The following is a 25543-nucleotide window of genomic DNA, read 5'->3' as shown; positions in this document are numbered from 1 at the left end:
CATTTATTAATTCACTAATTCATCCAAAAACTTTTTATTAAGTGTCTACTATGTGCCATGCAAGGAGCCCTGGTGGCCCAATGGTTAAGCATTCGGTTGTTAACTGAAAAGTCAGCAGTTCGAACCCGTCAGCGACTTTGTGGGAGAAAAGACCTGGTGATCTGCTCGCTTAAAGACTTACAGCCTAGGAAATCCTATGGGCAGTCCTACTCTGTTCCATACAGTTGCGATGAGTCAGAACTGACTCCAGGACACACAACAGAACAACCTATGCCAAGCACCATTCTGGTTTTCTAGATACTGAGGAAACATCTTAAAACAAAACAGAAAAAACCCTGACCTTGTGGGGCTTACATTCTAGTGGAGGACAGGCAGATAATAAGGAAGAAAAATAAGTAGTTATGATAGAAGACGTAAGTGCTATGAAGAAACCAAAGCAAGGAAAGGTAGGATGCTGGGAGAAGGGCAACATTTTAAATGGGATGGTCTGAGTAGGCTTTATTGAAAAAGGTGACGTTTGAGCAAAGATGGCACAGAAGTGAAAGATCTAGCCATGCAGGTAGATAGAGCAGTCAGTGCAAAGGCCCCAGGGTTAGAGCATGCCTTGGTGTCACAGGATCAGAGAGGAGGCCAGCGTAGGCAGAACAGAGTGTTTGATATAAACGAGGTCAGAGAGTGGGAGGGTGGGATGGGACTCGGGAGGCCAATTAATACAGTAATTTTAGGTCACAGCAAGGCTCTGGCTGAAGGAACTGAGAAACCATTGGAGCAGCTAATGAGTGTGACTTGCTTCTAAGTCTTTAAACTTATGAATGTTAAAGGCATATCCCTGTCTTATCAGGTTGGTACAAACCTCAAATTGTGCCTATGCTTAACTTGTTAGTTCCTGTTGAGTCAGCTCTTACTCATTGTGACCCCATGTAAAACAGAAAGAAATGTCTAGTCCTGCGCCATGCCATCTTCACGATCACTGGTACGTTCGAGTCTGTTGTTGCAACTGTGTATTTCAAGTGTCTTTTAACCTACAGGGCTCATCTTCCAGCACTATAGGAGACAATACTCTATTGTGATCCAGAGAGTTCTTGTTGGCTTATATTTGGAAGTAAATTGCCAGACATTTCTTCCTAATCTTAGTCTGGAAACTTTGCTGAAACTTGTCCACCATGGGTAACCCTGCTGGCATTTGAAATACCAGCAGCATAGCTGTCAGCTTCACAGCAACACTGAAGACACCACAGTACCAAAAACTGACAAACGGGTAGTAGACACCTAATTTAACCACGTTTAAAGTGAAGTGAAAATGCCTTGCTTCTGCAAAGAGAAAAATACGAGAAAAAGAAAATGGAATACAGAGTCCAGACACCTAAAGTACAGTTTTAATTCACTAGCTGATATCTTAAATATTAATGAAACTCCTGTTTATTTACAGGTTGGAACAGTATCCTCTTCCAGGTTCCTCATTGTCTCTAATGTCTTAAAAAGTTTCCCTTAATGTCTTGGTCTAGATAGTATTTTCCAATCTTATTACCTATTCATGGCTTAGTGTGTCAATACCAGCAACACATTTTATTACGTTACACATAGGTCAGAATTTCGCTGGCCTAGCAAAGTGGAAACTTGTGGGAATTACGTACAAGATGTAGATTAAAACAACAGCAACAAAAATGATTTTGCCTCAATTAGCTGAATCAAGCAAAATCAGGGTTTTTCTTGAATTTCTGTGTGACCGCTTAAGCGAACCATCCCCCCCGCCCACCGGTGAAGTAAAGTGGCGGGGAGGCACTCTAGTAAAGATGTAAGAACTATTTCTGTCTTCAGTTTCCCCAAATGCCTCTGTAACCCTTGTAAAAACGTAATGGAAGGGTTTTGCTAAGTACAATCTGAAAATTTACTCTTCAATTTCCTTCGCAATTGCAGATTTTAACGTAAAACAGGATAACCCATTTTGACAGCACCTTCATGTAAACTGGAAACCCTGGTGGTGTTGTGGTTAAGTGCTACGGCTGCTAACCAACTGCCAGGCGCTCCTTGGAAACTCTATGGGGCAGTTGTACTCCGTCCTATAGGGTTGCTATGAGTCGGAATCAACTCAACGGCAGTGGGTGGGTTAGGTTAAGGTAAACCACTTCCATTACAATTTATGGGGAAGAACTGACCGCCTCTAATTCCGCATATTGTAACCCACGCAGGGGAATCAGTCCCGGGCTTCCATGCACGCTGAGTTCCGTTTAAATTGCCACAATGATAGCTGTTGAAATTTCATCACTGTGAAACACAGACGCATTGTATAAAGATAAGGAAGCTTGTAAAGTCCTAGAGACAGCATTTCAAAAGAAAAAACGAGTTTAAGTTTCTAAAGGTCTCTTACAAGAAGCAAAACTAAGCCTTCCTTGTTATGTATGTGCTGGTTAACCGAGGAAAAGTGACAGCCCTAACTCTGCTAGTACCGTGGCAAAGCCGATATGCCCGTACCGCATCTAAAACCTATCGCACCTCATAATAGAGAACTCAGTGTGGATTGGTAGGGACAAAGGAAAGCTTCGGGCAAAGTTTAGAAGGAGAGAGGAACTTCGGGGAGCAGTTTCAGATCACACTTAAGTCCCAGGCCGTGGAGGAAGGCAGACACCTCACGTCCTTTTCGGTCGCTGAGAGGCAGGAAAACGCTAAGAGAAAGTTTCTCTACTGAAGATGTGTGGCCTTATCCTCGGGGTACGGGAGGTCTGCAGCGCCATCGGTCAAAGGCTCAGCCTCTGTCGGTCTCGCCCAGTCCCACGGCCAGCAGATCTCGGCGTGAGGAAGTGGACGAGCGGCCCCAACGGACGCGCGCACCGGCTCTCGGACCCCACGTGCAGCCCTGGGGCAGAGCCCTTGCTCCGCTCTCAGTGGTCCCTGGACCACCTGGGTGCCTAGGGCCGTGGGCCTCGCCCCCGGCGACCAAAGAGCAAGCCCGCCTCTGCCTCTCCGCGCGCCGGCGCCATGGAGACGGTCACGAGACGCCGGTGGCTCCTGCGCCCGCCAATGGGAGCGCACGTCGCGGGGGGACGCGGGCGTCGCTCTTCCAAGATGGCGGCGCGTCCGTCGCAAGCAGTCGGGCCGTGGGGAAGCCAGCGAAGCCCAGTAAAGCCGCTGCCGGGGAAAGGACTGAAGGAGTATTTGCCGCCGTTGGCGGCGGCCCGGGCAGTTTTCGCTGCTGCTACGGCTGTTGCCATGAGGCGAGGCTAGGGAGGAGCTCACTTCCCCGGGATGTAATAATGTTAACAGAGGTAAGCGGTGACGATGGCCAGTGTTTACCTGTGAAATGGGAGAGGGGAAGGGGTTGGCGCCAGCCCTCCCATCAAAGAGCATCACCTCTTCCTCCGGCGGATCTGACCCTACGCAGCCGGCCCTGGGGCCTGAGAAGCAACGGGGATCCTACAAGTGCCCCCTAAGCAGGAGCTGTGCTGACTCAACAGAGTCCCACCGCCTCCGGCTGCTTGTGCCTCGCCTTTCGCAGTTGGCACTTGCCTGTCGCCCCTGGCAGTGGTCTCTCCTGCTATTGCTACCTCGTAACTCCTTGCTCCCTCCTTGGTGTCCTCTTACACGCTGCTTTATGGCACCGTTTGTGTGTCGTCCTTCCTGCTGGTTACTGTTCCCTTACAATTTGCCCGAGGATTCCCTCTCGGGTCCCGGCCTCCAGGGCCCTCCGCCTCCGAGCTCGGTTATCATCCTGGGTTTGTCGCGCGGCCAGACTGGTTTGCTTCCCACCCTCGACTTCCACTGCTCCTGAAGTGCACCTTCTTTTTCCTCAAGCCAGCTTGGATGACCCAGTTATATCGCCCCTCCCCCGCACCCCCATCAGGTCACCTTTCGCCTAAATTGTGGCGATCAAAAAGTTCACTATGGCATCCACCCTCTTGATTGGCGTATGGCCTCCTTGCTATACTCCGTGGAATAGTTTTTTCTTTGGACCTGAAATGGAAGTAGGGCAGCTATGGCTAACCAATCAGTTTCCCTTTTCTGGTACCTAGGGTCCATTGCAAAAGCAGACTTTTTGAAGAAGTAGAGTTTGTCTTTACTAGTCTGGGTTTTAGCAATACTTTAAGGGGAAGAAATAAATTGGTGCAACTAGGTACTTCACCCTCGTTAATACAGTTACGTGTAGTGGTATACACAGGTGAAGGCGTCGTTAACGATAACTTCTGAAAGCTTGTGCATTTGATGAAATCTCTTCTTAGAAGTTGTTCAGCTGAAGTATCGTGAGGATTCTGATGTCAGCTGTTGGCCTGGTTTGGCCGTCTTCGACAGCCGAAATGAATTTATGGGCACTGGAAGAAATTCCACTTGGACCAATAAGGAAATACCAATATTTGTAGTGTGAAAAAGTGACGATGAAAGACTTGCCTTCCCAACTTGATTGTGAACGCTGAGGCACTTCATACTTTGGTGTTTGTATCTCACAACCTATGCACAGAGCTTGGGCACAGGTGGTGTGTCTGGTAAATATTTATTGGTTGATTTTAACTGCCGAAGCATCTGCTTCAGAAACAAACTACTCCTTAAGCAAACTACTTATTTCTAGTAGTTCGAAATTCACGGTACATTTCTAAATTCTACACGTTTTTCATTTCCGGAGATTATTTGTCTTGATAGGAAATATATGATGTATCGTAAGCTGTTCTCATTAGCAGTAGTAGATTAAAAAAAAAGGTAGCAAAAGTTCTATTTTTACCTTCAGTGTGATATTTTGGTGGGAATAATTAGCCTTATAATAAGTTTTCTTTGGTGTTTCTAATGTGTAATATTTTATGAGATGATCTTTTGAATAAATTTGTCTTAAACAAACAAAAACAAAATTGATTGTCATCAAGTCAATTCCAACACATAGCTTTTTTTTTTTTTACTTTTTATTGTCAAATGTCCCACACATGTAGAAAAGCACACAAAACACAAATGCACAGCTCAGTGTTTTATCACTACTTCTACTCCAGGGGATTTCAGGCAAAAAGCATTAAATATTTCATAATTTTCGGAGCCTATAGGATGGCACTGGGTTGGGTTTTTTGGGTATAGGGTCGCTATGAGTTGGAATCGACCCTACGGCAGTGGGTGGTGGCACAATTAAGCGATCATAACTGAAAGGTTGGCAGGTCGAATCTACTAGCCCTTCAGCAGGAAAAAGACGTGTTGATCTGCTGCTGTAAAGATTACAGCCAAAAAAAACCTGTGGAGCAGTTCTACTGTCAAATAGGGTCGCCATGAGTTGAAAATCAGCTAAAAGGCATCTAATAACAACAAAAATAAACTGTATTTTGGTCGATACTTTTTATCAAATTAAGGATTTTTTTGCTTTTCTATTCCTGATTTGCTAAGCATTTTTATGTGAGTGGATGTTGAATTTTATCAAATCCGTTTCTGAACCTATTGAGATGATCATATGATTTTTCACCTTGTTCCTCCTAATGTGGTGAATTACACTGATTGGTCATTCAATGTTGAATTAACCTTATACCCCTGGAGGAAACTCATCTTGGCTGTGATGTATTACCCTTTTCATCTGTCAGTAAATTCAGCCTTCTAGTAGTTGAAATGTTTTTGTTTTTGTCCATGTCCTTGGGAGAGATTGGCATATAATTATTTTTTTCAGTAATATCAAGTTTTGGTTTCACTGTTATGCTGGCTTCGTAACAGAAGTTGGATAGTCTTCCTTCCTTTTCTGTTCTTTAAACAGGTCTGTACAGTAATTTTTTCCTTAAATTTTTGGAAGACTTCGCTTATGTAGCCATCTGGGCCTGATGACTTCCTTTTTGGAAGGTTTCACATTACAGATTTAATTTAATAGACATACCCACTGTTGTGAAGTCGATTCCGACTCATGGCAAACCTATGGGACAGTAGAACTGCCCCATAGGTTTTCAAGTCTATAAATCTTTACGAAAGCAGACTGCCACATCTTTCGCCCATGGAGCGGCTGGTGGGTTCTAACCACTGACCTTTTGCTTAGCAGCCAAACATTTTAACCACTTTGCTGATAGGACTGTTCAAATTTCTATATTCTCTCTTTCAGTTTTAGTAAGTTTCTCTATGAATTTCTCCGTTTCATCTTTTTCTTTCAAATTCATTGGCTTAAAGTTGTTCATGAATTATTTAATTACCTTGTTACTATCTATAGATCTGTAATAAAATCCTGTATTTTGTTACGGGTATTGATAATGAAGGAAATCCTGGTGGCGCAGGGGTTAAGAGTTACGGCTGGTTACCAAAAGGTCAGCAGTTCGAATCTACCAGGTGCTCCTTGGAAACCCTATGGGGCAGTCCTGCTCTGTCCTGTAGGGTCACTGTGAGTTGGAATTGACTCTGTGGCAATGGGTTTTTGGTTATTGTAGCAAAAAACTCAAACCCCCCGCCATCGAGTGGATTCCGACTCATAGCGACAGTGTAGGACAGCATAGAACTGCCCTATAAAGTTTCCAAGGCTGTAAATCTTTACAGAAGAGGACTGCCACATCTTTCTTCTGCGGTGCGGCTGGTGAGCTCGAACTGCTGACCTTTCAGTTAGCAACTGAGCGCTTTGACCACTGTACCACCAAGGCTTCCCCTCCTGTGTGTACAGTGCACTGTTTTTAAGTGGCAGAGCCAGGGTTCTGACCTCAGGGATTGCTACTCATCCCATTCTCTTAACCACTATACTGCATTGCATCTCCAAAGTAAGACCCAGATTAAATTTACTTGGATCTCATCTATGATTTTTAGTAGTTATTTAATAGATTAGGAAACTGAAGCCCAGAGACTTGTGTAAGGTCAAATAAAGTGATAGAGTTGAAACAAGAATCAAATCTCCAGACACTGAGTATATACCTCTGACCATGCTACTCAGTTGCTTCTGCATGGGTAGTTTTCAGTTCTCTTGGTAGATTTTAAAACATCCTACTTCCTTATCTAGTTTGTAGTGAACTGAAAATTATAATTACTTGAGAAAGGCTTTTTGCCTTCCTTTGCTTTTTTTATTAAACAGGCTCAGCAGTAGTTTTATTTTGAAATACTTTGTTGTAAAATTTACTCAATATTGGTTCCGAAAAAAATTAGTATGTGGAACTTGTTTTTATTGTTGTTTCACTGCTAACTTACAGCAGGTTTTAGGGGATGTGACTTAATTTTTGTTAGGTCTCAAAGTGTTTAAAATGAGCTGTGATGTGAAGATTCTCCTGTTCTTTACATTAGTTATGTTTAGTAAGCATTTGCTTTGCTCAGAAAGTGTTTGGTGAATCTGTACTATGTGATTGGTTCCTTTAGATCTCAGCACTGAGGTAGGTGATATTATTCCCATTAGCCCAATGAGAAGACTGAGGCTGAGAGAGTTAAAGTAGCTTGCTAAAAATCCTATAACAAGCTATGGGGCAAGGAATCATATCCAGCTTCTTTTATTCCAAATTATGTATCCTTTTTGTGGCTCAGTACTAAATGTCTGAATGCATCATTATTTTTTTGGTAATTGATACTTTTAGTTACTTTTTTTTAAAACTAAGTACATAGATGCATAATGATAAGTGTAAGGATAAACATATAAAGCTTCTCAGTTTTGCATTTTGTCAAAATAGACCTTTAATTGGAACCTTTTCAGAAATGAGAAGCCACACAAGTGATCAATTAAGGGCTTTATTAAGCAAAAAGGGAAAATTACTCAGTTGAGCAAACTAGTATGTACAGTGAACTTTGAAACCTGTGACATATGATAGACTAGCGTGAATCAAAAAGTACAACCCATTTAGTTTTTCCATTTTTTTTTTAATAAAGAGTTTTATAGTTCTCAACCTTTTTGACTTCGATTTGTATCATTATTCTAAGTACAACTGACTTATTTAGAAGAGTTGATAGCCATATCTATGAAATTGTGTCTTATGCATTTTCCATAGAGGAATGAGAGTTTTTATTTTTAGTTGTAATCCCCACAATGTGACAGCACCTGCCCCCTTTCTACCCCAGGTTTGCTGTGTCCCTTTGATCAGTCCCTGTCCCTTCCTGCTGTCTCATCCTGCTTTTGGACAGGAGCTGCCCATTTGGTCTCGTATATCTGATTGAATTAACAAGCACACTCCTCATGTATATTATTTTTTGTTTTACAGTCCTGCCTAATATTTGTCTGAAGTGTGGGCTTTGGGGATGGTTTCAATTCTGGATTGGTTTAACAGTTCGTCCAGGGTTCCACCATTCTCTGTCAGACCATTAAGTCTGGTCTTTTTATATGAATTTGAGTCCTGTTCTACATTTTTCTCCTGCTCTGTCCAGGACTCTCTGTTGTATTTCCTGTCAGGGCTATCATTGGTGAGAGATTTTTTTTTTAATGCCCAGTTAAATTTTTTCCCCCCTTCTACTGTCTTTGCCCGTTAGGACTTACTACTCTTAAAATTACTCCTAGTACATTTGGCAAAAAGTTTTTCATAGTATACCTGAAAATTAATATTCATCCCATCCCTTTTAAAAATAACAGTAAACTTCCATATAGCAGAATTAGTTGGGGGATGGGATGTTTGTTAACCTAAAAGTTCATTTCAATGACTGAATTTTCACATTAGAATATAAGGAAATATTTATCAATAAATCTTCACCAAACACTTTAAACTTTTCTTGATGTTTCAAAAGGATTGTCATTTTGAGCATTTATTGTTACAGAGAACTGAAAGTATAGAAGATGTAGGAAACTGTGTTGAATTTCTTCCAGTGCAGTGGCGTACTCTGGAGGTTGTTTTTTTTTTTTTTGAATAAAAACTAATTATCAGTCTGTTGTCACTTGTCTTGTGCTTTTAAAAATAGTGAATAAAAATTGTAGTTATTTGAGCTTGTTACTTATTTGGATTGTGTGTAGATGTGAGGCATTAAGTAAATTTTAGATAAAAATAGCTCATCTGTGATTTTATGTATTAACATTGATGCTTGATTTTGAGGTTGACACATAAGATACAGATGGAGCAAAAGGCATCAGCTGCCGCCCTTTTAGAAGTGCTCTGTTAATAGTTGGAAACCCTGGTGGCATAGTGCTTAAGTGCTACAGCTGCTAACCAAAGGGTCGGCAGTTCACATCTGCCAGGCGCTCCTTGGAAACTCTGTGGGGCAGTTCTGCTTTGTCTATAGGGTCGCTATGAGTCGAGGGCACTGGGGTTGGTTTGGTTTTTGGTATGTTAATAGTTGTTAAAAGAGTAGAAGGTTTTGTTGGTCAAATAAATTTGGAAGAAAAGGATATTAAATACATTTCTTTGGTGGACTTTCTTGAAGAGGGTGATAGAATTTGTTGCATATTGCAGAGTTACTTAACCATGGAGTCTTATTTATTTATTTTTTGGTATTCAGAAGACTAGAGTTTCTTTCACTATACTTTGGGAAATCCTGAGATGTAGTGACTAGTTGTGCTTCAGGGAAGAGTCTGAGTTGTGCTTCAGGGAAGAGTCTGAGTTGTGCTTCAGGGAAGAGTCTGAGTTGTGCTTCAGGGAAGAGTCTGAGGGCTTCCAGGGTTCTTTTTAAAAAGATTTTTTACTAAGTACTTACTATGTGCAAGACTTGCACAGTCTTGCACGTAGTAAGTGCTTAGTAAAAAATAATAATATTGTTGATTAGTGTGTAGTGAAAATATGCTTGAGAAAGCTTTATCTTTAAACTATATAAGCTATTTCTTTAATTATTAATTATTGACATTGCAGTGGCTACTAATCAGATCAAGAACCATAGATTCATTGCTTTTTAAAGGGTGTTAAGAGGAATCCTATAAGGAGTAGAAGGATCCCACTGTCTAGAATGAGTCTGGCATGCCACTCTACATATAGCATTGTTTAGCATTTTTTCACAAGTCCAGCTGAATATTCCCAGTCTTTTTTCAGAAATTTTAAATGGCCTTTGTATTGTTTATTTCCATTGATTCCAGTTTTTTTCAGAGAGCTTATACATAAATTATATTTATTAAGTAATTATTTTCACTGTGTTTTACTAATCCAGCACACATGTGTACCTGTCCTTCTGTCCTTCTGATCAGCAGCCAGCTAGCTAATGTCACTGTATCTAGTTGATAGAATTGCAAACAAAAGCAAATACATGTGATATTTTAGTTAAGCCCTACAACTTTATATCAGATAAATATATGTCTTCCATTAGGCATTTTCAAATATTAAAACATAGTTTTTAGACTTTGACAACTATCCTTTAGAGCCTTAGGTAGGGAGATACCAATACATATATATGACTCTAGCTTTCAGGTGAATTGTTCCAAAGTTTGTTGACCAATTTTCCATTGAAATTGATAAAGGATAGTTTCTAGCCAGCTTAATGTGGTATATATTTATAATGAAAAGTGTTTGCAACATTATTTGCTACAAAATAATAAGATTATATTAATTTTAGGAGTGGGAGTAGGAGAAGGAAGTAAGAAACTTACAGATTTGGAGGTTTAAGGTGTCAGTTAGCGCATCCTAGGGCCACTACAGAATGTATGACTTTTCATTCAATGTAGTAACTACAAACATGTATATAGATTTTTGCAGATTATAAAGGGTGCTTTTTATAGTTTAATCATATTGTTAGACATAGTCTTACACTTACTTATAATTAGTGCCATTTATAATTTAATTAACTAGAAGCCCTGGTGGTACAGTGATTAAGCTCTCACTGCTAATCAGAAGGTTGGCAGTTCGAACCCAAGAGCCGTTCAGCAGGAAAAAGACGTGGCAGCTGGCTTGTGTAAAGATTTACAGCCTTGCAAACCCCATGGGGCACTTCTACTCTGTCCTACAGGTTTGCTCTGAGTTGAATCTACTCTATGGCAATGGATTTTTTTTTTTTTTTTAATGGTTTAACTGTGGAATAAAGGGAGAAGAAAAGAGTATGAGAGAATGTTTGAAATAGAGAGATTAATTTAGGTGAAATCAACCAGGCTGTTAGCTGAGCAATCATGGAAAAAGAGGTACGAGAGCTCCTGGAAGGGAAAGAAAAGAAATTCTATCATGGGGAAGAGTTTCCGATGCTAGCCATGAACTAGCCATTTGGTGGCAAAGCCAAGTGACTTTACAGCTTTTCCTGAGGTTCTCAGGGTATGGCTTTTTAATTTGTGCTTTGGAATTTTGTAGTTTCACAGAACACCAAATGTCTGTTCAAATGAGGGTAATCTAGAATCTAGAAGCTATTTCAGAATCAAGCTTAATTTTGATAATACAATGCCTTTAGTAGTTGCCAGAGAGGGAACTTTGAATGAAAGGAAGTTGACAGCTCTTAAACTTCCTTTTAACATTTAAAAAGTGATTGAAATCGAGTGAACATAGACTTTAATTATGGTGATGCATACTACTATATCTATCAACAAATTATACCTTATTACAGTAACCTATATGCCAAGCTGATTATAATGGATGGGTCCCAATTTAACCAATTGTTTATGCTGTGACCTTGGAGAAGTTGTTTGAACTTGCCAAGTTTTAGTTTCCTTTCATGTAAAATTGCCTTAATAATAGCACCTTCTGGCTGCTCTCACATTGTTGTGAAGATCAAATAAGGTAATGGAGGGTATAATTCTTTTTAAACTGTCGGTCATTGTGCAAATATAAGTAGTTAATAACATCAGTTTTTTTTTTTTTTTTTAAATATGGTTTGCCTTAATACGAATTCAAGTCCTAGGCTTCACCTGGCTCTACTGCTCAGTAACATCTCAGCAGGTGGGGTGGTGTCCCCTGGCCATTGGCGCAGTTGCAGTGAGGCAGGGAATAGACTAAAAGAAGTGAAAGAAAGAAGGGAGGGAGGAAGGAAGGAAGGAAAAAAAAGGCTGAGGGCATGTCTTGCAAATTAGTAATGATGATAGTTTCTTGTGTGGCTGCTTAACTGATTCCTAGGAATTTCTGAAAGGAAAGTTCCATAAAATGTTTTGAAAAAGGTGGCTGATTTGGGAGTTAGTAATTTGTGTGTGCATATTCTGAAATACTTGTGGGAAAAGAAATCCTATTTTTAATCAACCCTAGTAAATTCTTAAAGCAACTCTTAAAAGGAAAAGCTATTGTTTAAGATAATATTTATAAGGCAGTGGTTACAGTTTATACTGGAGATTGATTTTGTGGATTAATTTGTTCACTAAATATGAATACTGCCTACGGTGTATTGTTAGTTGCTACTGAGTCAGCTCCTACTCATGGTGACCCCATCTGTAACAGAACGAAACGTTGCCCAGTTCTGTGCCATCTTCATGATTTTGGTATGCTCAAGTCCATTGCTCTGGCTGCTGTGTATTTTAAATGCCTTCCATCCGAAGGGGCTTATCTTCTATCACTATACTGGACCATGTTCTGTTGTGACCCATAGGGTTTTCGTTGGCTCATTTTCAGAAGTAGATCACCAGGCCTTTCTTCCTAGTCTGTCTTAGTTTGTAAGCTTTGCTGAAACCCGTCCACTATTGGTGACTCTGCTGGTATTTGAAATACTGGTGGCATAGCTTCTAGCATCAGAGCAACACACAGGCCACTACAGGACAGTGTGACAAGCTGACAGATGGTGGTATTGTGTGTTAGACACATGCTAAGTTCCGGTGCTGTGTGGTGAGTCAGATCAGAAAGCTGCCTTCAGAAATATAACTTGCAGGGCTAAATTTATCTCTGCGCCATCATTCAGCCTTGAGACCTTTTGTCAGAATAAAACAAATAACAGGGAGAGATTAAAGGATGAAAAATTAAGAGGAAGAGAAGTTTGGAGAATGTAATTAAAACGTAAGTGTCTTGGATAGCTTTACAACTTCAGGTGAAACTACTAGTTTGGATGAGATGGCAGCTTTAAAATGAGCTTCTTGTAACTGAGGGGCCAACCCATCTTTGAGGTGTGTATTTGCTTAAGATAATTCACAGTGAGAAGTGAAAAAAAATGAGAAAATAGAGAAGCAAAAAAAAAAAAGTCTGTGAATTTGTTTTTTTCTGAAAAGGCTCTTAAGTCTTCTTAGAGAGGCCTATCAAATTTTAACAAAAGATCCAGCCGAATTCTATTACTCTGATGAAAATAATCGTCCGCAGTCTCACATATTATATATTTATATGCTTTTTATACATTCTTTTTTTTTACCAGAATGTAAATCCCTGAGTATGGAGCTCATAGCTATATTCCCAGTGCCTAGAACAGAGCCTGACACTTAACAGGCCTCAGTAAATATCTGTTGAATGCATGTTGAATGTTCCAGTAAAATTCAGGTAAAAGTGAAAAATTGCTAAGATAAAATTGTCTATGATGAATTTAAACTATCATAATAAAGACACTGTGATTGAATATTGTGTTTGGGATCAATTCAGGGAAAAACAAAAAGAGTGAACACCAAAGACTGTTACTTAGAATGTAATTCTGTCTTAGTTTTTCCCACAGGGAAAAATCTGATTAGATTGACGTTGTTTTGACATAGCCAATTATATATGCAAAAAACTATTTGGATTTTACCTTGGTATCTCTTTCTACTTGATTTTTAGTATAATTTCATATGAGTACCATTTGAAATTTGTATTCCTGAAGTAGATAAAGAAGCCTTTATGATAGTAGAATAGTGCTGATTTTCACGACACTTTGTGTTTCACAGTTGATATGACTTCTAATGCTACCTTGAAAGTTTGCAAGTATGAGTAAGAATTTGATGATGGATTTCAGAAAGTTGGAAATTTGGAGTGTACGTTTTCACGGAGGGCCACTAACTACTACAATCTCTTGACTAAAATGCCTCAGTGTCACTCACTGTTGGAGGCAGAGTACTGATAAATCACCTCACTGTTTGATAATTCCATTGTGTATTCAGAAGTTAAAAAACATGTATCAAAAAAGTTCATTAATTCTCCTGTGTTAAACTGTTAAGAATTTTTTTCAGGGAACTTTATGGTTTAATGATCTTTGTAATATACTTTTGAATTAGTATCACACTGTCATATATATCAATTGGAGTAACTCAGAGGTCAATTCATTAAACTGTTTCCTCCAATTTCGCTGTTTCCTCCAGTTTCCCTGAGGTACCTTTTTATTGACTCATCAGTGAAACCTCTAAGGTGAATCCAGCTTTGCCCTTGACCTTAGCCCTGCTTCATTGTAGAGTCCTTGGATGTTACCCAGTTTAAATCTGAGTTGGTTTTGCTTCTGAAACCCTGGAGCTATTTTTAGCCTGGCTGTGGTTTAACTCAAGAGAGAGTGTGTGATTCTTTGTGTTGTGAGTTCTTTTATTTTCAGGCTGAACTCGTATGACAACATGCATGTGGAGAATAGCTTTTGGTTTCATCATCATTTGAGGCTTGGAAATTATAAAACTGATTGAAGTTGGACAGTTTTAGTGGAAGAGTTACTATGAAATAAAAACTCACCTCCTTTCAGCTATTACATAAATTTTGAGAAATAATGGTCTGACTTTGAGATATGCTATTATATATTATCCAGTGTCTCTTCAAGCCATGATATTGTACTTAGCAACTTTTTCTTGATTTCTCTTCCTGAATTTGAGATAGCCTTTTTTCTTAGAATTTTTCTCAGGTGAAAAACACTATTCGTGTTTAATCAGTCTGCAACCATTAATGTGATTGGGTACTTTTACATCTGATGTTAATTGCTAACATCTTATGCTTTCCCTTGAGTAGTACCTACCTATGAGTCGGAATTGACTCGACGGCACTGGGGTACTGGGAGTACCTACCAACACTTAAGCGGTTGCAATAGTCTAATCCCGGTAGAAAATCGGAAACCCTGGTGACGTAGTGGTTAAGTGCTACGGCTGCTAATCAAGAGGTCAACAGTTCGAATCCACTCAGGCATTCCTTGGAAATTATTGGGCAGTTCTACTCTGTCTTATAGCGTTGCCGTGAGCTGGAATTAACTCCACGGCAGTGGGTTTGGTTTTTTTTTGGTTGGTAGAAAATCGGGAGAATAATAGGAAATGGGCTAGAGGGAGGTTGGGGACAACTTGAAGGGTGGAAAACAATAAAGATATAGAAAAAGAAACTAAAATACTCCACAAGTAGTGTGTGTTGGCTACATAAAGGTTTTAGAAAAATAAATTAGGTGTAAGTTATTTTATAATTTATTAAAAACGTATTTTATGAACCAAAAAGCTTTAGAAGTTATGGTGTCTGGTAACTTAGAATATTCAGTCAAATAATAGACACTAATGTGAAATATACAGGACTACCAAAGTTAGTGAGATTATCTTTGTACTGGGTCTCAGGCTGTTAATCATCTATCTGTCAATCCTCTATCTTCTAATCAGAAATTGAATATTCCTTATTTCTGACAAAGATTGTATGGTTTTGGTTAACAATGATGGTAGTGTCAGATTATTTGGTTTTGAATCTAAGTTTTGTCACTTCTGAGTATTTTGACTTGGAAAGATTACTGACTTTCTAATCATTAGTTTTCTTATCTGTTTAATTTGTCAATTAATGGTAGTTAAGTTGGAATCGTCTTGATGGCAGCTGATACTCCATAGGGCTGTCTGTTCACTCAACAAATGCTAGGTTTTATTATTATTTTCTCTGATATAAATAACAAATGGTTTATTTAAAAAGCTTTGAAATTTAGTTTTGGGGGCCATCTAGGTCAATTGGCATGACAAAGTTCATAAAGAAAATGCCCTATATCCTATTTTGGTAAGTAGCGTCTGGGGTCTTAAAAGCTTGTGAGTGGCGATCTAAGATACATCTACTGATCCCATCCCATCCAGAACAAAGGAGAATGAAGAAAACCAAACAACAAAGAAAATATTAACCCAGAGGACTAAAGGACCACATGAACCAGAGCTTCCACCAGCCTGAGCACCGAAAAACTAAATGGTGCCTGCTTAACAGCAACAACTGCTCTAACCCAGATCACAACAGGGAGTCCTGGACAGAGTGGGAGAAAAATACAGAACAAAATTCAAATTCACAAAAAAAGGACCAGACTTACTGCTCTGACAGAGACTGGAGAAGTCTCTTAGACTACAGCCCCTGACACTCTGCCAACTCAGAACTGAAACTACTTCTAAAGCCCACTTTTCAGACAAAGATTAGACAGGCTTATAAAACAAACAATAACACATGTGAGGAATGTACCTGTTACTTCAGTCAAATATACGAGACCAAATGGGCAACTCCTGTCCAAAAGCAAGTTGAGAAGGCAGGAAGGGACAGGAAAACTGGACAAATAGACATGGGGAACCCGGGGTAGAAAGGGGGAGAGTGCTTTCACATTGTGGGGGTTGCAGCCAATGTCACAAAACAATATGTGTATAAATTTTTGAATGAGAAACTAACTTGAGCTGTAAACTTTCACCTAAAGCACCATGAAGTAAATAAATAGCTTAGAATTTAATGTTTGAGGTTGTTTTCTATATTCTCTCTTTGTTTCACTGAGGAAGTTTAAAAAATGTCAAATTAAACAAAGTAATCTTTGATCCAGATGGTCTAAGCTCCCGATTACTTTCTATCTCAGTTTTTACTTTCTAACTTCTGTATTGCATTTCCAAAGTGAATACTAAGAGCTAGGTTTAGACTGAATTGTAGGAGGAAATCAAGGGAGATCACACCTGTATGATATGAATTGATCAAAATCAGAAGTTTTGGCTAACCGATATATTTTTTATGGCTGCTAAACCAAAACCAAACCAAACCTACTACCTTCCATTCTGACTGATAGCGACCCTGTAGGACAGAGCAGAACTGTCCCGTAGGATTTCCAAGGCTGTAAATCTTTATGGAAGCAGACCGCCACGTCTTTCTTCCACAGAGCAGCTGGTGGATTATAACCACCGATCTTCCAGTTAGCAGCCGAATGCTTTAACCATTGCATCACAAGAGCTCCTTAAAGTTTGTGTAAAGTAGCTCTAAATTTATATAAGCTCTTCTGGTGAATTGTTTGTCATATAGTGAATAGAAAGGTAAAGAATTTTAAAAGCCTTTTTTAAAAATATGTAGTTGGCTTGATATTAACAGTACTATGCAATATGTTAAGAAAAGGACTTCGGGCTAAGTTATAAATAAAAATTTTACTTTATAAGTATAAATGATGGGTATTAAGCGTATAAATAATTTTAGATTGATGTTATACAGCAGCTGCTTATCTGAGTTCAAGTAATATCACCAAAACCAAACTAAACCCAGTGCCATCGAGTTGATTCTCACTCATAGCGACCCTAAAGGACAGAGTGGAACTGCCCCGTAGAGTTTCCAAGGAGTGCCTGGCAGATTCGAACTGCCAACTCTTTGGTTAGCAGCCATAGCACTTAACCACTACACCACCAGGGTTTCCAGTAATATCACAGTCCATTATATATTCAAGGAGTGAGGTATTATGTTACCCTAACATTTTACTTAGTTTGAGATTATGCCATGAAAGTCCTTTGTTTTTTCCTTTCCTTTTTCTTTCTTTTTTGTCGCTGTTGCTTTGTGTGTGTTGATTTTTTTTTTTTCTCTGCCTCTGTCTGTATTATTTTCCTCTGTGTCTGTAGGCCTGCAGCTTGTTCTTTCAAGATTTCTCTCCACCGCCACCCTCCCCTTCTTTCTTCCTCTCTCAAATAAGTTACACATCACAATAGAGAACTGAACTTTTATTTTTTCTGTTTTGCTCTATTTAAGGGTTTAAAAATATTTTCCATTGTTAATTTGAAAGATAATTAGAATAGCTTATGTATTTTTCTATAATTAGAATAGCTTATGTATTTTTTTCTTTCAACAGTATAGCCCAGTATAATTTCCTTTTGTGATTGTATGACTCTTGTCTGAATTTATCTTGATTGAAAAGACTCATCTTCTCTGAATTAAGTGAACACTGCTGAACTTTGTTTTTTATAGTTAATTAAAAGGATCTTATAGTAGTTTCGAAACCCTGGTGGTGTAGTGGTTAAGAGCTACAGATGCTAACCGAAAGGTTGGCAGTTCAAATCCACCAGGCGCCTTGGAAACTCTATGAGGCAGTTCTGCTCTGTCCTGTGGGATCGCTATGAGTTGGAATCGACTCGACGGCAATGGGTTTGGTTTTTTTGTATAGTACTTTCAGGGTCATTGTTCTGAAGTTGAGTTGTTACTGTACAGGCCTCAGGAATGTGAGGTAAATTATCTAAATCTATATTAAGTATAGAACATACAGAAAGTTATCTTAATACTAAGTAAAACACCTTCAAAATCTTCATCAGATTCTTAAAAGGTATCAAGGACTCTAATGTCTTAGTGTCAGATTAGTTAGTTGAGGTTTTTCTGTTAAGTTCAATTTTTTGAATCTTAGTAAACCGCTTTGATTATTCTAATGTCATGTGCTGAATTTTACACCCCACCTCCCTATTTTTAAAACGTACTTGAGAGTCAGAATAAATCGTTAAGAACATGCTTGGATTGTAAACCAACTTCCTTTCATACTGCAGTTTTATGACTTAGCTACTTTCCTAGCTTGTTTCCTCACCTGTAGAGTTAGTAATATAGCCTGTCATAGAGTTGTGGGGATTAAATACTTTCAATAGTGTTTAGCATAACCCACTGCTGTCGAGTTGAAACTCATAGCGACCGTATAGGACAGAGTAGAGCTGCCCTCCATAGAGTTTCCAAGGAGCACCTGGTGGATTCGAACTGCTAACCTTTTGGTTAGCAGCCGTAGCACTGAACCTCTTCGCCACCAGGGTTTCCGATGTGTTTAGCATAGGTCCTAGTAAATAGCAAGCACTTAATAAATGATAGCGCTCGTATATATTGTTGTTTTAGAGGGTGCCCCTTTTCATAAGGAAGTGCTGCAGATTAATGACAGTTCAGTGTTAACCCTCTACGGGGATAAATTTGTGATGTTTTAGTTTCTCCTTAGATTACATACTAGGGGGAAAAGCAGAAGTTAAGAGTTGTGAATAATGGGACTTTTATTACACTGATATAGTTTTATATGAGTGAAGGAGAAAGATAACATTTATGAATAGGCCTATTTTATCATGCTTTTGCACCACTGAACTGCTGTGGTAAAATTTGTGTGTACCTTAAAGGAAAAAACTGTTTTGAATGGAAGTCTTCTGATATATAAACTAAATTCTTTTTTTCCTAACTCAGTTATGTTAAAGGAGCGTAAGATGAATTGCCCTGTAACTGAGCTTATTTTTCAGAATGAGGTACTGATAGAAAATAATCTAGATGTTTGAGGGCCTTTATGTACTGTAAGTGGCCCAAATGCAGTGGGTAGGCAGTAGATAGATTGTTGGGTTAGAAATGTCAAGTGTAAACACTATATTATTGTCAAAGTAATGCATTTTATTTTAGTTTAGTGTCATAGTGATAAGGGAACTAAAGAGAACAGGGTATTCATGGAATAGGAGGAGAGCTGCTAAAAAACATGAACAATAAAGAGGATTTCATTTTGGTGTTTTTCTTCTGGCCTTGAAAAATACAGTGGAACAGCCCCTCCTTCCCTATTAAAACATTTCCGTAGTTATTTCAAGAAATGTAATGAATTAAAACTCTCTTCTTTATTCAGAGAGAGACTTTTAAAATAAATGATTTAAACGCAATTTTGAAAGTCCCTTTTTTTTTTGTGGTAGATGTTTTATAGGAAACACTAAATTTTTTAATATGCTTAACCGTTTCAGAGAACACGATTAAAATTACATAATTTTCAGCCTTTTTTTGAATCTCACATAATGTTGATGAAATCCAGCTTTTTTTTTTCTTCACATGCATTGACCTTCTACGTAGGGGCATAGCATAAACTATTAGAAATCATATTTTAATTCAAAGACTTGTTTCTATTGTGTATTTGACCCTTGAGTAAGTTCTGTAGACATTCATGACTGATTCTTTTTCAAATAAAGACAGTTTTTATGGGGGATGATTTTAAAAATAATACATGGTTATGAAAAATTTAAACAAAGATAATTGTAAGAGAAAATATTAATCACTAGTAATTTTATCACCTGAAATAACTACGATTAACATTTTTATCTTCAATATTGTATCATATTTGGACACTGTTTAGAAAAAGTGGAATCGTATGTAAACATTTGTTATATCTGCCTTTACTTCATGTTGTTGTTAGGTGCCATTGAGTTGGTTCTGACCCGTTGCTACCCTGTGTACAATAGAATGAAGTACTACCCTGTCTTGTGCCATCCTCACAATCCTTGCCATGTTTGAGCCCATTGTTGCAGCATGTGCCAATCCATCTTGTTGAGGATCTTCCTCTTTTTCGCTGACCCTCTCCTTTTAGCAAGCATGATTTTCTCCTCCAGGTACTGCCCCCTCCTGATAACACGTCCAAAGTATGTGAGATGAAATCTTGCCATCCTCGCTTCTAAGGAGTGTTCTGGGTATATTCTTCCAAGACAGATTTGTTCATTCTTTTAGCAGTCCATAGTATATTCATATATGTATGTATATATATAATATTCGTGTTCCATAGTATATTCAATATTCTTCATCAATACCAGTAATTCAAAGGCATCAGTTCTTCAGTCTTCCTTATTCATTGTCCAGCTTTTGCATGCATATGAGGTGATTGAAAATACCATGGCTTTACTTAATGCTGATCGTAAATATACAGAACAATTTTACTTATGAATATTAATCAACAATTTTGAATAAAATTGTCAGAGGCATCAGTACATTAAAGGAAAACTGTTTTCCATTTAAATGGTGTTCATTGCAGATATGCAGAGATGGCTTATTATTTAGAAATATTTTAATATCATAACCTTATTAATTGTTTAGCAGAGAGGGGGAAAAAAAAAAAAACTTCTAAGTGTTACGGTAGATGCCAAGGAGGCATTTGATGAAATTCAGCTGCTATTCCTGATTAAATATATTTAATAGAGATTGGATACTGTATTAAAAATTATGTCCAAATTTCAACAGCAGAATTTACATCTTTTATGTTTAGTTTTTTTTTATTTTAACAAACAAATTAACTTACAGTTTTGCATCTTTGCCTGTCCCGTAGGCGAACAATTATATTCTTGATTTAAAATTTTGGATTTCTTTAATTGCTGGTGGGGTTGATATTTTTTCATATGCTTATTGGCCGTTTGTATGTCCTGTTTGAATTGCTTCTTCCTGTCCTGTTTTTCGTTTGGAGTATTAAGGATTTGTAACATCTCATTACCCATGGATTTTAACCTTTCATTGTATATGGTGCACGTGTTTTTTTTTGTGGGGGAAAAAGATACAAGTGATAATTTTTTAGAATGTAAATTTTCAAACATACAGAAATGTTGAAAAAATTACCAGTAGCACTCATATAAGTTACCTAATTTGTGAACATTTGTCATATTTGCTTTATCTCTGAGTCTGTGTGTCATTTTTGTTGTTACTGTGGTTGAACCATTTTAAAGTAAATTGCAGATATTAATGTCACTTCTCAAAATACTCTCATGAATCTTCTAAGAATAAGTATGCTTTCTGTATAACCATAGCACTGCTGTGACATCTAATAAGATTATCAGTAATTGCCTATTATCATCTGTTTTGTTGGTTGCCACGCAGTCGATTCCTACTCATGACGACCCCACGCGTGCAGACTAGAATACTCCACAGGTTTTTAAGGCTGTGACCTTTCCGAAGCAGATCACCAGGCCTGTCTTTCGAGGCACCTCTGGGTGGGTTCAGACTGCCCACGTTCTGGCTAGTAGCTGAGTGTTAAACCATCTGTGCCGCCTACGAACCCTTTCTCTTAGTGTCATACTGCTTATTTGAAATGTTTTAAAACTTTGATTTGTTGCTTAAATAATTAAACATATACGTAACTATTCTTTCTTTTAAAAATCCTCCCCGTGCAAGTATATTTTAAAGATCCAGTGTGAGTTAAGCTATTTCTTGGTATTTATCTTAATTTGACCAGCTAGTTTGTCTTGCTTTCTAAATCAGGATGTTTCATGTTTTGTCACGTGGTGGAGTTTTATGGTTTCATAGCAGCCTTTATGATCATTGTTTGGTAGAAATAAAAGTTAGGAGTAATGCACTTATTTAAGTATTTTAAGTGAGTGTTAATTGAATGGGAATAAGACAAGTTAAGGGTATGGTGTGCCCTTTGTAAGAAAAGTGATATGTGTAGTCTAAAAATAATGAAGTGCTCTTTTTGTTTACATGCTTCTTGTGCTTCTTAAAAAGTCAACTGGTGAAGAAATGTTTACTTTTTCTGTTTTAAAAACAGTTTGAATACCTACTTCCATACCATTCTCTGTGCGTAAACACACGAGAAAGAATTTTCATTAACTTAAAAAATTACCCATCAAAATAGTAATGTGAATTATCTTTTCCTGCTTTCATAATTTTATTTCTTCATTTTTGGTTCTAGTAGTTTTTGTTTGTTGTTAAACCTTGTACTCTAATCTTCTCTCCTTCCTTCTGCCCTGTAGTAGTTGCTCAATGAATTGATTTTGACAAACTTAGAGCAAGGGCAACCTAAGTGTTGATAAGTCAGTGAAAGATCAAAAAGGAAAAACTGGTGAAGATGTGTCACCGGAAAAAAACTTGATTTATAAAACATTGATTTAAGTGATTAATCAAAAGATAATACTGCGTTTTCATTTTATTTGTTCAGCAAATTACTAGGTGCCTATTGCATGCCAGATGTTATACTTGGCAATAGCCATACAACAGTGAACAAAATATACACAGTTTATGTTCTCATGAAATATATAGCATGTGATATTTACAGGAACATAAACAGGCAATTCCAGCATAATGTGATAAATGAGGATATTGGCAAGAGAATGGTTGAAGCAGTGAACCACAGAGTCTAACCTAGATAAGGGAAGTGAATATAGAAATAGGCTAAGTAAGAAGAAAGTAGAGGAATCAAGTGTCTTGTAACTCTGAATGCCAATGAAAAATAGATGCAGTTGGTATAACTAATTTAGAACTGGAAGATTGTGGTTAGAGATTAAGAAAGTTAATTTTCACATGTCAGTGTCAGAGTAGAGAAGGTGATGATGAGGTCTAAGCGTTGTCTTACAGTGGCTAAAGTGGAGTTGCAGTGAAAGTTAGTGGAGATGAAGTGCTTATGACACTAAAATTGTTGGTTGGATTATCCATATATATGTTGAAATAACTCAAGTTTAGCAGTACTAGAGATAGGAATGTCATGTGCAGCATGCCAGAGTTTTCAGTGAATGACATGGGGAGCCTTGGAGATCAGGGGTTCTCACCCTTGACTGCTGCATATTGGAATCACCTGAGGAACTTTACAAAGGACTAATGCCCTTTTCCCAACTTTTGCTGTGCAATGTGAAGTTCTGATGCTGGCTTCCACCCTCAACTATTCTGATTTAATTTGTATTGGATGTAACCTGGGCTTTGATATTTTAAAATGCCCTCTAAAACAAAAACAAAAAAAACTCATTGCCTTTGAATCCATTCTGACTCATAGCAACCCTATAGGGTAGAGTAGAACTGCCTCAAAAGGTTTCCAAAGCTGTAATCTTTATGGAAGCAGACCTGCCACATTTTTCTCCTACAGAGCAGCTGGTGGGTTTGAACCATTGACCCTTTGGTTCGTAAGTGAGCGTTTAACCACTGTGCCACCAGGGCTGCAAAATGCCCGCTAGGTAATTCTAATATGCAGGAATTGCACAAGAATCGAGTTTTTTTTTTTTTTTTTTAATAGCAGGAAACTGGCAGGGAGTTATGGTTGGGATGTTGACCTTGCATCCTGAAATTGGGGTACATGATAAATGAAAGAATAAGCAGCCTCTGTTTCAGAGGGCTGCAAGGGGAATGTTTTCCTCTATAGGAGAATCAGCTTTTACTTAAAGCAAGACAGTGGAGCTGTTGAGGATATAGAAGTATTTGTTTATACCAAGTTAACAGAGTGAGTAGAGGGGAATCTTTGGGAGGGAGGGAAGCAGTGGAAAGATGGATAAAGGAAGAAAAAGCAAGAACAGTATGGTGGTTAGAGAAGAGGAGAGAATTGATAAGTGAATAATTTTATCACTTGGTGTGGTGATCAAGGATAACAGGCCTGTAAGGCGTAGTGGGTTCAGAGTTAGCCTGGAGAATAGGTCCAGCAGTTCCGTGGTGGTGGCAGCTGGGAATTAGGTGAATGATTTTCAGGAGTCAGTCTTAACCTTGATGGATTGACTTCATAGGAAGTCCTATGCTTTTATTATTCTCTTTGATAAGGAGCTTGGACTGATGGTGCAGGATCCATGGAGAGGCCCAGGATTCAGAGCTGTTGTCCCACAGGCTCTCTCAGGGCAGTAGTTAGAGGCCTGGTCTGTTTGTTCTGACAGCAGCAGAGGAAGCCTTGAGAGCCTCAAGGCTCCCTTAGTTCTCTGTAGCATAGCTCTGCTCACTCAGATGTGCTTTGACAACCTGCTCTACCTACCAGAGGCAGAGCCTTTACTATTTCCTTACTTTTTTACACTTGATGCTTTTCGGGAGCAGTTTAGCTCAGTCCCAGATTGGGGAGCAACTATAGGGTCACTAGGAGTTGGAATCGACTCGATGGCAACGGGTTTGGTTTTGGTTTGGTTATTACAAGTTTTATTTTTTCAATGTACAAGAAATGGTGTAGACTTAGAAACACTTAGAGTGAAAAAAGGGACCTTAGAAGTTATTAGGCAAGCTCCCCTTATTTATATTTGAGTTTTGTGAAGTGAGTTTCACAAAGATATCACTTAGCCTGGATTAACGAAAACAAAACCCATGGCTGTTGAGTTGATTCTGACTCAGAACGACCCTATAGGGCAGAGTAGAATTGCACCATAGGGTTTCTAAGGAGTGACTGGTGGATTCAAGCTGCGACCTTTTGGTTAGCAGCCAAGCTCTTAACCACTACGCCACCAGGGCAGTGACTGTATATTTATAATTGCTACACTGATTCAAATTCATTTTAAGAATAAATAGGTTAACTACAACCCATTTTTATTAATTTGACACACAACTTGATTTTTTTGCGCTGTTAAACTTGAAACTCGGAGAACATCAGACACCACTATCAGCGGATTGTCTCAAATATATTTTTCTTGTAAAACTGAAGAAAGCTTTTAAAAGTATAATATAGTTATAGACGTTAAGAGCTACTCTGGTTACACAAGTGAATATATTGCTTTTTAACGAAGTGTTCATTAATTGCATTTTGAGAAAGTTTAAATATATTTTTGGTCAGACTAAGGTAAGTAGTAAAGCCGTAAATTTGGTAACAGCTTGTTGTAGAAATAAGAAAATTGTATGCTAAGTGGAAAGTGCAACTTTTGCATAATTATGGTATATCATGTTAACTAGTAATTAAACCCATATGTTTTTACTGGGCAAAATATACTGATTAAAGCTTTTATAATTTTTAAATTAGATAATTTTGCATATAGTCACTTTGTTTGAATTATGAAATTATGGGTAACTTTTTGAAGCTCTGACACCAAGGAGATGAAGCCCATGATGTGTCATGGGATTTAGGTGAGATCAGAAAGATGCTTTCAGTGGCTGTGTTGTGACATACATTTTGTATGTATCTTTTATTTTCACAGTTTTTAGATGTGCTTTATTTAGCAACCCTGGTGGTGTAGTGGTTAAGTGCTACGGCTGCTAACGAAAAGGTTGGCAGTTCACATCCACCAGGCCGTCCTTGGAAACTCTATGGGGCAGTTCTACTCTGTCCG

At 38.3% G+C, this 25543-nt stretch overlaps 1 protein-coding gene across 4 annotated transcripts in view; it reads left to right on the top strand.

Moving 5' to 3' along the window:
• The first annotated feature begins 3041 nt into the window (after positions 1–3041).
• The window catches only part of SNX13 (sorting nexin 13), a 158772-nt gene continuing 136270 nt past the window's right edge, over positions 3042–25543 (top strand). For 3 of the 4 annotated variants that reach the window (XM_023544375.2, XM_064290034.1, XM_010587227.3), the window contains exon 1: positions 3042–3263. In XM_023544375.2, coding sequence (XP_023400143.1) covers positions 3252–3263 — 12 coding nt within the window. In that variant the 5' untranslated portion in view covers positions 3042–3251. Of the gene's footprint in view, positions 3264–11771; positions 13176–25543 lie in introns of those variants that run through there. The other variant, XM_023544376.2, reaches the window with a different exon arrangement.

The sequence above is a fragment of the Loxodonta africana genome, chromosome 8, assembly GCF_030014295.1.
Source record: "Loxodonta africana isolate mLoxAfr1 chromosome 8, mLoxAfr1.hap2, whole genome shotgun sequence".
Classification (NCBI taxonomy): Eukaryota; Metazoa; Chordata; class Mammalia; order Proboscidea; family Elephantidae; genus Loxodonta; species Loxodonta africana.
This window is presented reverse-complemented; position numbering and strand designations above follow the sequence as displayed.